The following is a 12,194-nucleotide window of genomic DNA, read 5'->3' on the forward strand; positions in this document are numbered from 1 at the left end:
CCACCCATTGAAAGCAAATCTTGCTCACACTAGAAACAAGCTAAATGTATTGTCATCGAAAAAAAAACGCACGATAAACAAAGTGATTTGATGAAAGACTATTTTGGAATCTTTTTCACGTATTTATTACATAACACAAGTTGATCGATGGATGTCCATCAGATCGTCCAATATCTGTAAAGAACATTTAATAATATTTCTCATTTTTATTGTTAAAACGAGTAACACCAGGGATTCTCGTGTAAAATACGGGTTTCAGTCCGTTTGTCTTTTACCAACAAACCTATCAACAAATTAATTATGGATTATCAAAGTCTATTCTTAAATCGATGCATGGAGTATATTTTATATTAGAGTGCTTTTAATTACTTTATTTTCATTTAAAGTAATATGACCAAATTGTGCCGCAACGATGCGAACGGAAACATAAATTCTGGAACAAAACAAACAATTTCAGCAGCATTGTTTTTACCTGATCCGACGTTGTCCCAACTTTCTTGGCAAGCTCATTTCGTTCTATGCGACTCAGGTTTAAATAACGCCACAACAAATCGCCGTCCAATATGTTCTTGGCAGGATTTAACAGAGTTTTTTGATTCGAGAAAAATTGCCTGCATAAAAAATTCACAATAACCTCGTACAGTGTTATCACTAACCTTGAAAGTTATTATAACTTCACAAAACCTGTAAGCTTTTGGATTCAGACCAGCAGTATGTTGCTGACCGGTAACCATCGCATTTTGAATCATCAACAAACGTCGGTAAATCTTTTCAGCTATCGGGAGAATAAACGACAACGAACCATCCAACGTTCCTATACAAGAAATTGATGTGTAGTTTGAAAACAAGCAGTTGCGCTTTTTTAGCGATCATTGTTCACTTGTATTGTTTGTTTACACTGTGCAGCTCTCCCTCCACCCACTTACCCATCATAGTGACGTGGCTTCCCGTGTATGACGTGTTCATGGTTCCAGACCCTCGATCAAACTGATTACAAGCGAGTCTCCACATACAATTCACATGCGATCCCACATGAATGTCAGCTCTTCTCATTAAACGACTTCCACCGTGACTTTCTCGATCTAGACGGGAGTTGGAATCAAGTAAAAACAGAACAACATAGTGTGGTTAGAAGATGATTAAAAACTTGAAAACATCCAAAAAATTAGGTATTGACCGTCGGAAAGAAACACAAAAATGAAACTAAACGATAAATATATGTTAAACTTGCCTTCCGGATCATATCTAAACACGACGAGGTTTTTGTCATGATCAGTAGCTATGAAACCAACAGAAGTTCCATCCACCAACAAGTTTGACGAGTAAGTTTCAAGAGGTTTAACATCCCGACTTACAACCGATAATGTCTTGAATTCATCCTGAGAACATATTCACGTCATTACAAAATAAATAACAAGAAATTTTTGCACGAGTCCAACATTTTAATCCGCAATTAAAATTAGCAACCTCAGCACTCTTTTCCCACTTTTACTACCAGAGATTTGAAAACTGCAGCCGCATTTAATGTAGTCAACATAACAAACTGTTTTTTTTGGTGCAATTTCATATTTCACGCTTTGTAGTGCTTATTCGGGGTCGCACAGGAAATTCGCTAACATGTTTTATGAGACCTGTACACTGCGTAGTAGACAAGCAAATAACATCTTTCTATCTCAAGCAAAACATTTTAGCGTATATACTGGATTACCTACGAAATGTATTATTTTAAAATTTTACAGCACGGAGAGCGCCGAAAACATTTACCTGAAAACGTAAAAGTGTGATGCTTCTTTGAATATCGGCCACTACAGCAAAGTTTCGAAAACTGAAGGCTTGGTGAATATACATATTCGTATCAACAAACGCAAGACCTCGTAGTGACTGGTTCTCATCAAAACGCCACACAAACACCTATAACGTTAAAAGCTTTAACATAGCTTCAAAACCATAAAATGTTAAAAATAACTTTACGCTTAATAATTGCTCTACCTTTTGTCCAATGGCGGCCAGCAGATTTCCGCCCACTCCGCAAACAGCTGTCACCGGACCCTTTTGCTCAGAGGAATATATTTGTTTCATTTTGTTCTTTGTTAAGGGTTGTCCTGGTTCTGGCACCACTTCAATTATTTCCAGGATAATTATCTACAAAATAGATTCCTTAGCAAATACCAAAACGTAGACAAAAACAAAATATCTTTGTCTCAAGATAAGGTGTACATTATAATTTAAACAATTTTTTAACTTACTTCCTAACCAGTTGCAACGATAGTTATACCCTTTATATAGCCACTGTGCCGCAGAATTGTATTCGGGATCTACATTTTAAGCCTATTTTCTTAAAGCTGAATTCAGCACGAAAGAAAAAAAATGCGACGCATGTTGTAAAGTGTAAATTCAATTGTTTTAAGTAGTTGTGGTCAGGGAGCAAGCCTGTATCTTAGAGCAAGTGTACTCGAAGTAACTGTACTTACGAAGTAAACTCCGACAAAAAATCGCAACGGAAGAAATATTAGACGGAATCTTCCTGTACTTACAACAGGCGCAATAAATCGCCACATTATTGATCTATAAAGCCGCTTTGTGACATCACTAGCAAGGTGATATTTACATTTCTTGGTGACTTATTCTGACTTATCAGATCCCGGACAAGAAATACTATGCTGTAATTTAAGTTTTACTTGATCATGACGCCAGTATTAAACACAATTCATACGGCAGTCGGAACATGTCATACACTGGGCGCAATATTTGCGGACAAGTCGGTTGTCCTTCATTCTGTAGGTATTTCGTAATTATTGGTAAAATAGTCACGCAGAACAAAAACAATTTTTTTTTTAAATATAAATGATCATTTTTCTAAAAGCATAATTTGCGACTAATAAACAAACACTGTTTACCTTCCCACGTGAACTCATTTCTTCGCCCATGACATTGCAGGTTCCAATCACTGTGTAATTTTGACGTACAGTGGTATAAGGCCCTGGATTAAGCCAAGCGTTTTTCATGCATGTAACGTGTTCATATTCCTCCATGTCTATTCTGCAAGAAAAAATGGGAATGGGTACTTGTGGTGGTTCAGAAAACACTCCAAAAATGATCCGATTAACGTCTATTCCAGATTACATAAAAAGAACTTTCTCTATAATCTTTACTTGTAATATAACTAATCTGTTGGAGATGCATGAGGTAAGTGGTTTAGTCTTCCAAGAACTAAAGAAGAAGTGAAAGAGAACACACAAGTTGTTCAGAACTGAGTAAGCTGCTTATCTTAGCTTTTCGTAAGCAACATTCACTAAGTGAGAAATATTGGAATTCGACAAACGCCAACTCTGGAACCATGTACCATTCAACAAATCTAGTTTGTTTACTAACCTTGCATTAGGAATAAGCTCCCATCCAATCGGTGAGATAAGCTGAACAGAAAATTTATCAATATGTGGGTATACAAATCGCTCATCTCTCTCTAGTTCTTCAAACTCGCGCTCATTGTCACAATTGGTAAAAGGCAGCCTTGTGCATGGTTCAGACACACTAGTAACCAAAGCATAGACCTAAAAAGACAGAAAGCATGCTATTTATACAAAGTCATTTAAGTAACTCTACATAGACGATCAGTGAAAGACTACTTGACTCCTAAACTGGCTCACAACAATAACTAAAAAAATTAATAAACTTTTTGCTGACGTGGCATTACTATTATGCGTAACATTATATTGCAAAATGTTGCTTTAATACATCTGATTGACATTAGTTTAGACATCTTTGTTAGATGTTGGATGTGGTATCTCTTATGCAGAGAATTAGATACGGGCAATTGCAATAAAAATTTATATCTTACAGAAACAATACTCAAAAAAACCCTAAAAAGAGTACTTTTGATTGATTTTAGTACCTTATGTTCAATTGAATAAGAAAGATGATGTGGAGTGCAACGAAGAGACACTTTCTTTGCTGGCCAAGGATTGTCATATTTCATATGTGGTGGCAGCATACAAATGCGAAGTTCTTCCTGGAATGTAGTTTGTTTGAGTTATTATAAAGTTAGGTATGTGCTGTAATGGGAAGGTAAATATAGTAGACATAAGACCTGGGACAAACTAAGTTAAATTTGGCCAATTCATATAAAATTAGAATAGGAGGCAAAGTTTGGTAATTTTTTTACGAAAATACTTCAATGCTCAGGAATATGCTTTGTTAAATCTCATAATTTGGATTTCCCTTATATTTGAACACTAAATTCCTGTTATTTGTTCACAACAACTTATGTTTAGATTCTCGGTTAACTGCGTTGTTCATAGGCGCCTAGTTTTCATTTTTCCAGGGGGGGCGGCTATTTATGACGTCATAATTTGTTACTATGACGTCATCAAGGATCGAAAAACTGTGTTTGAATTTCAATGCATGAGGCGTATTAACCAAAAGGGCGGCGTTGACGATGAACACAGGAGATCGGACACAACCATTAAGTACCTGTACCTGTTGGCATATCATACTGCGAGACTGATGTTGCAACAACCGATGTCAGCTACGCAAGCGAAAATAGGTCAACATATTTTGTGTGCGTCGCGTAAGAAACTCATTGTTTTTAGGTCTTTTTTCTTCGAACGTTGCAAATGCGACGAGTTACAAAGTGCGGACAGACGCGCGTAATATAGCCACTCGTTTTTTTTAGAAAAACCTGGGGGGGCGCCGCCCCCCCCTGCCCCCCCGGACTAGGCGCCTATGGCGTTGTTATTGCTACACATCATAGCATTCATTGTTTTGAACCGAAATTAAGGTAACCTTGGAAATATTAACCTGTCTGTTGAAGTACAGAAATCCCCACGGGCAGTTGACATTATGAAAGGACACAAAACAGGTAATCATTCCATCTACAGTCATAGGATGGCAATGCAAAGCACCTTGAGAACCAGAAAATATCCAATGTGGGTACGGACCACAAAAAAATACCTAAAAAAATGTTACTTGAAGAAATTCTAGTTCCAGGATTGTTGTCAAATTCACTGATAAATATACACAAAATATAATGAAGAAAGTTTCGTTTTACCCCAGCATAACCACCAATATTGGTAAACGGCCTCAATTTTTGAACGGTGATTGAACGTTGATCATCAGCAACTGAAGCTTGTTTTCTTGCTATTATTCCATGATGAATCTTATTTTCAAAACATAAAAATACCAAATGTGAGTTTTACGTTGAGCTTGTTTGCCTAAAAATATTTAAACAAGTACAAAAGGATTTAAATATGTTTGCTTGATTTTGTGCCACTTGCTTTATAAGTGTTTTTACTTTCAGAGGAAGATACCTGTCTTGTACTAAATTATTATAAATTTAAACATTTATGTCACTAACACAGGGTTTCTTGAACTGAGGTTCATAACCTCTCATGATTAGTTGGCTGAAAAAAATATGTGGCATCTGAGGGTCATAAATGAAACAGATTCACAAATAGGGGTCAGGGTCTAAAAAGATTGGGAAATCCTGCACCAACCAGAAACTATTTACTTTTAAACCCAATTTTTTCCTACATGGAATTGTTGTGCAATATTTCAAATAAAAAAACATTTAACCTTTTTAAAACGGATATGAAGCGAGTTCTTCTGCAGAGATGTTTCAGGCTTAAACTTAAAAATCTCATAAATGAACAAGTCTTCTTCAACTCTGGCCTGAAAAAATATATATTTTAACTTCTATTGATGTAATTTTTTTGCTGAGGCAACAAACAACTTGCCATCAAATGTGGGCGAGAAAAGTTGTGACCCAGTCCCACAAGCAGCAGTTCATGTATCTTTGGATTATCCGAATATCGAGCATCAATATTGGGTAGAGTTTTATCATTATCACCTGCGATATCAACATAAGTTTACATGTTTTCTAAAACTAGAAGCATGGACACAAAGTTGTTCTAGTAACATTTAAAATTGGATTGAAGGTTAACTTGTGTCATGTGAAAAAAGTGTTGCTGGTTAGGTAGATTTCATGTAGTAAAACAATTTATTGCAAGTTATGTTTAGCTAAGTTTAATTTGCAGTTAATTATCATTCCAACCTAAATATGAATTAGAGTTTCCATTCACCAGAAGTTTGTGTCCAAGTGCAAAATTTTTGACAACATACATCAATTCAAAAGTGGGTAAACTGTAAATCTAAAAACAGAAAAAGGACATAATTGTCGACTTTAGTAAAAGTAGGAATACATTTCAACAAGTAGAGAAGATTTGTCATGAATTGTGCAGTGAGTACCTCTAAGTTTCTATTTTCCCTTCCAACAACGGCCCAGTAAGTATTGTGCTGTAGGGATTGGGAGGCATTCGTCTCAGAAGGGGGGTTTGCAAGAGTTGCTTCAACACTGGGTACAGTGAAAGATGTAGGAAATACAACGTCAGGGTTTGATTCACCATAGAGCATCTCATCTTCTTCATCAGCTCTACACGATAAGTACAAAAATACATTAGTTTCACTAAACTGCACTTTTCTGGTATTGGCACTAATTTAAAAAGACTGATTAATAGATTTCTATTGACATTAGTTTCAGTACGTGTATGATGTGTTTGTCGCAATAACAGATGCTGAAGTTTTAGGGTTTTTCTTGTAACCATAATCATCATCTGACATTAGTTCTTCATCTTTTGAAGTGGTTGTTTTGTTGGTTGGACTGTTATTGGTGGCATTAAATAATCCACTTTGATCCATATACAAGCAAACACTGCTGATTTGTGGAACCTAAATACACAATTTGTTCTGTTAGTTTTTTATTATGTAACATGACCTTGAGTAATATTAGAACCTGTGATACTGAAGGATTACTACAATATAATTTAAAACCATCCTCCTCCTCAGGGTCTTCTTTTAAGGTAAGAAGAACAAGTTGTCCATCAGAAGTTAATAACATTGCATAAGGGTCTGCCATTGAACACTGCACAATTGGTGCATCTGCAGTGCAAATAAAAAAATGGATTAAATGGATAAAACATTTTGTAATGGTTTTGCATGCATACCAAGATCCAGGGCTAAATGTTGGATCAATTCCACTCCATCCAACAACCACACTCCACCAGCACAAACTTGTAGGATAAGCTGTTTTTTACCACCAATGTTTTCAATAAAAACTGTAGATTGTCGAGTGTTGAAACCACTTTCTTCTACCTCCATAATTTCCTTTCCAGTTTCGAGAACCTATGAAAACAGCTTGTTCATGGAAAACACAGTAAAATAACCAAAATCCTCACCAAAGTTGAGTCTTCGCGACTTAATATAAGAAAAGCATGTTGGCTGTTAAAATCTTTGGCTTGATCTTCCTAAAAATAATCATGACCCAAACAATAAATTCGTGTGGATTAAAAGAGAACCAGTAGAATAGTTGAAATAGTTGGATTTTGGCCAAAACTGGTTCAATATATATTTATTATATAGCAACCCTAATTAGTTTTAAATTTAATAGTATATTTTAATTAAACAACTCACACTTGCTGACTTTAATTTTGATCGCACAGTCCACATATCAAGACAAGCTGGCAGTTCAAATGTCGTCACAACCTGAGGTTTAACAGTTCGCTGAAGTATGCTTATTGCTCCATTCTTTCCATGACCAGACAGAATGACAAGTTCGAGATCAGTTTCTCGTTGGTTTACAAACTAAAACATGTCAAACATGAGTCAAAACATCAATGTTTTGTTACAAATTACCTCTTCTGAAAGAAAAGCTGGTTCTCCAAGTTCTGCTGCCCCACAGGGACCAATATTTAAAAGACTGTCTGAAACCTGTGATAGAATACCATAATGTTACTGAAGCGTCAGTAATTTTTTTCAGATCTGTTCTGTTCGGCAAAAAGTTTGGAAATGTCATTGGCAAAGACAAAAACTTACTTCAAAATTATAAGATGACAAAGGTTCGCTGGTGACATCATCTTTTCCATACATTTCGAAGTCATCTATGTCAGTACCATCAGTAGCTGTCAAAATAAATTTTAATTTAACCAAGTGACAAAAATTGCATCTTAACAGACCTTTCCAATCAGCCGCAGTGTTTAATCGCTTTCTTTTTGATGCCGGTTCCTCACTCTAAAAAAGATGAAGAATTAGTTTTATTCACATGATTTAACAACAGCCATAAAACTTCGCACCTGAAAATAAATGCTTTTTAACAAAAATGCATTTACAAATATTGTTTAACTTACTTCATTAGCTTTTGAAACCGAGTCCGATTCAGCTTTGGTGTAATGAAGTAGTAAAGAATTTCCCAAGCGTGAACCCAAAAACAGGTAACCATTTTCCATGGGGGAAATCTTTTAAATAGTATATTGGTCAATTTTTATGTTATTCCACAGTTGTTTCTATTTCTTAAAACCACTGCTATACGACTTAAGTAGGAAGCCTAGAAGTGCTAAAAACACTTCAAGCCTACTTACTTTACCCAATATGTCTGGGCACAAAAAAAACTTTTGTGTTATGAAGTTTTTTACTTACACATGATGTAAGAACACTTGAGGCAGCTTTAACAAAATGAAAGTTACGAACACTCCGCATGCTGTCTACAAGTAGTGTCAAGACATACCTACAATAAAAAATAAGTATCACATATTCCTCACAAAAATCAACACTATTCGGTCAATGCTTTAAACCAGTGGTTTCCAACCAAAATGCTATGTAGGGCCAAAATTGATCTTGCTTATTCGAAAACACACAAATCACTGTTTTTTATTTGAAAGTTGGTTTACCGTTTCCCTAATGTTTTAAAACTGCCACTGTGATAACATTTGATCAGTGACTATAGTGTCACCGGAGCATAATATGATGATACAAACATATTTAATATCATTATTACACATCAGATTACCAATTTAAATTCGTCAATTTTATTACTGATAACAGAACTTTTTTTCTTTTTGTTTGACATGACAGTTTTGCGACAATCGTGCAATCAGAAGGGCTGCACAAATTGCTCCACTGGGATGTGGGTTGGACATCACTGCTTTAAACAACTTATATAATTGGTTAACAAAAATTCAAACCGAAAACATGTCTTACAGATCACCATTATTGACTGATATGACCATGTTTTCTGAAGAAATAAAGGCAGCATTGCTGCAATCCAATGTCATGCAGACATCTTCCTGTGGTTCTATGCACAAAATAGAACATGAATTTCAGCTAAACTTTTAATGCAATTTTGAAACAACTTACTGAGTGGAAATGATGTTGAGGTTTGTGTCAAAGAGTTTACAGCAGTCCCATATGGTGGTACACTTTGATTTAAATATAACAGAGAGTTTACAGCAAATATAAGAACACCACCTGCAAAAATTATCAATTAAAAAAAATCCAGCTTGAATTAATAAAAGCAACAAACCAATTGGCTTTGGAACAGCATAAACTGACTTGCAATCATATGGGAGCCCATTTAATGACCAGATGACTGGATTTAACCTTTCAGTCATATTTAATGATATTGCAACTATGTTGGTAGTGTCTTGACGAATTGCAACCCTCCTAGGATTATTTTTTTAAATAATTTTTGTTATTTGTTATTACATGAAAATCCTTACCCTGACCATGTCCGTAATGATTCAAACAAAATTAGCAAAGTTGGTTCATAGTAGCCATGCAAAAACTGCATGTCTATTATTCTCTGAAGTCTTGAATCAACCTCACGTAGATTTATGCTGTAGCTTGTGGCAAGTTGACCCTTACCACTAACATACATTCATAGTTGCAGAAGATACAGTAATGACAACAATTATTACCTTTCTTGTTGCATATCTTCATTACCCAAGATGTTATCATCTGAAGTTAAATCTCCACAATGAAAAGGAACAATTGCAACTGAGTTCACAGTTAATTGCATTGAAGCACATCTTCCACTAGGATCCACGCTAAGTTTAGGAAGCGATATTCTCTGATGCATTCCATCCTTTTTAAACAATGACATTTCTTTGCACAAACTATGTCTATCATTTTATGAAATGATATTTTAATCTGTGCAAACCTTAAACAAGGTTTCTTCAAAATAGTGAAGAGAAGAAGTTTTAATATCATGAGTTGAAACATCAAACTCAATGATGGACAGCTGTAAAACAGAAAAATCTGCTTGTAAGTTAGTAAACGCAGATATTGGATATACACATAGTTTTATCAAATCAATACAGTATCAAATTATATGCAGCCACGGCTACACAATTTACCTTTGCTTCCTTAAAACTTAACAAAATAGAATCTCGTTTGGCTTTGTTCATGCGAACGCATTGCATAGACACAACGTTACCAAACAGTTGCCAGGTACCAATTTGTTCCAATTTTACTTTAGCCCGAGAATCTTAAAAAATAAATGATAATAAATGATTTAACTTATTTTGCAATATAATTAGAGCATACCCAAGTCATCTTTACTTTTATACAACACAAATCTTCAATAGAAATAATATAACACAACACTTGTATATCAAAATAGCAGTTTTTAAAATAACATTTATTGTAAAACAATCACTACACATAACCTGGCATTAATAAGTCAGCTGACTATAATTTGAAACTTCTGAAAGTTTCACATTATTGTACATATAACCTGTAGTGATGAATTGTGAATGTAGATTACAACATAATTATTTACACAGTTGCCACATTCCATGCCAATTGTGTGTGTTTATCATACATATTTCCTCAATATATATACTTACCTTCTGTTTCTTCATCTTTTTTCTAAAATGAATAGTATTGTTTGAAGGTAAAGCAACATTTTGGTTTTATAAAAATATTTTTCTTTTTATCATAATAATGTTTTTTTGCAAGAAACGAAAGATAGCCAATCAACAAAAATATGCCTTACCCCTTTGTAGGCATTGTACAGTCTAAATACAGTTAATTGTGAAGCTGCAGTTATAACTAGGTCTTTTGTATCTTCTTGTGTGAAGTTGCAATACAAAGATTGCTCCACACCAGTTGGTGTATGCTGCTGTTGATACCAGGCATACATGTTTCGCCAAAAATTATATCTCACATCACTTCAATACTATAGGAAGCGGTTCACATTACTTCCTTAGTGTAGCCTACTGTAAAATAAAAAAAAAATTGAACATGCAATTTTGCACAGTTTTATGTGAAGTAATTCGAAACACTAGCAAAAACCCATTTTAGGCTTAGTTTTGGACTTAAGGAGGTAAAGTATAAAAACGTTCTTGTGTAGAACGTTAAAGTAAGTGGTGGTGCAATTTTGAGATTGGACAAGCAAATTTATTGCAGTTCTGTCGTTGAAATATTTATTGAGAAAAAACGAAGAGCCACTTACAAAAAGTACAAAGTCCAACATATTAAAAAAACACCAGCAAAAAACGAGAAACCTAAATTTGACGATGAAATTTTGAAAATTTGTTTTTACGTGCTTTACAAGTTTCACGTGCTCGTGCCGCCATTTGATGTCATTTGTACCTAGCCGTGCATGACAGAAGTTGCTCAAGCCTAATATTTTGCCAAATTATTAGTTTTGTGTCGCGAAAGATGAACTTAGTCAAATTTATTCGAAACAATGCTTGCGCTTAAGTTGTAAACTAGTTTTATGGGTTTCAGTTTATTTACTGTGGTCACTAGCTAATTACATCAGAATGAAAATGAAGCCTACATCACAGGACTCCCCATGTTTCCTCCAAACGGGGAAAAAAAAACTGAATGCGTTTTCGCGCGACATCGCAATGTTGTCATGTAGAGGCGATTTGCATGGCTTTACGCAAGCAATCGCAAGCGAATCTGCGAATGCGGCGGGAGCAAACATTTTGTTTCGTGCACATGTGATTTCGTTTTAATTTAATGCAAGTACCCAACCGGCGACATTTGTAAGCAAAAAAATTTGCAAACTTTTCACTGTTCATCGTGTAGTTTTTGAACATTGATGTTTTGACAAAACCATTAGTAACTTTTACATTATTTCTTTGCTTCGCTGCAATGTTTTTAAGTTTGATACAATTTCGTTCGGGAAGCCTATATGTATTTCAAAACCTTTTTTTGCTTTCATAGCATTGTAAAACATGGGGATAAAATCAGTCTTCAAAGGCTTCCTGCATTAGAGAAAAAAGTTGGGAACATATGATTTAATGTATCAAGACTATTTGTTTGGTTTTCAATAACAGTTCAACAACACTGGTATGGACTAGTCTCTTCTTTCTCAAAATATAGAAGTTAATCAAAAGAGTTATTGACATGATTTG

General features: G+C 35.0%; 1 protein-coding gene across 2 annotated transcripts; it reads right to left on the reverse strand.

Moving 5' to 3' along the window:
* Positions 1-333: 333 nt before the first annotated feature.
* Positions 334-11,037, reverse strand: LOC145914399 (cleavage and polyadenylation specificity factor subunit 1-like). Of its 2 annotated transcripts, none has more exons than XM_083002232.1 (34): positions 10,823-11,037; positions 10,674-10,695; positions 10,182-10,312; positions 9,986-10,066; positions 9,744-9,910; positions 9,546-9,635; positions 9,350-9,489; positions 9,184-9,294; positions 9,028-9,121; positions 8,467-8,554; positions 8,178-8,285; positions 8,007-8,061; positions 7,867-7,952; positions 7,687-7,761; positions 7,465-7,635; positions 7,230-7,298; positions 6,999-7,176; positions 6,788-6,933; positions 6,539-6,723; positions 6,244-6,427; positions 6,050-6,146; positions 5,733-5,845; positions 5,572-5,667; positions 5,048-5,155; positions 4,798-4,950; positions 3,893-4,009; positions 3,373-3,551; positions 2,898-3,039; positions 1,990-2,142; positions 1,765-1,911; positions 1,232-1,379; positions 927-1,082; positions 685-814; positions 334-611 (listed from the first exon to the last, which is right to left on the reverse strand). In XM_083002232.1, exons 1-34 carry the CDS (start codon positions 10,967-10,969, stop codon positions 377-379), a joined length of 4,302 nt encoding a protein of 1,433 aa, XP_082858358.1. In that variant the 5' UTR covers positions 10,970-11,037; the 3' UTR covers positions 334-376. The 2 variants fall into 2 exon arrangements, with proteins under 2 accessions (XP_082858358.1, XP_082858357.1); XM_083002231.1 differs by having other exon boundaries at positions 9,546-9,692.
* Between the last annotated feature and the right edge of the window lie 1,157 nt (positions 11,038-12,194).

The sequence above is a fragment of the Ascidia mentula genome, chromosome 9 (genome assembly GCF_947561715.1).
Source record: "Ascidia mentula chromosome 9, kaAscMent1.1, whole genome shotgun sequence".
In the NCBI taxonomy this organism is placed as follows: domain Eukaryota; kingdom Metazoa; phylum Chordata; class Ascidiacea; order Phlebobranchia; family Ascidiidae; genus Ascidia; species Ascidia mentula.

Bases quoted from the DNA above. Each gene is read 5' to 3' on its own strand.
- LOC145914399 (XM_083002231.1), bottom strand. From the start codon at position 10,969: ATGTATGCCTGGTATCAACAGCAGCATACACCAACTGGTGTGGAGCAA. The intron at 10,313-10,673 runs GTAAGTATATAT...TTATTTTTTAAG, and splicing joins AAAAGATGAAGAAACAGAAG to ATTCTCGGGCTAAAGTAAAA. The intron at 1,083-1,231 runs GCAAGTTTAACA...ACTCCCGTCTAG, and splicing joins GTTTAGATATGATCCGGAAG to ATCGAGAAAGTCACGGTGGA.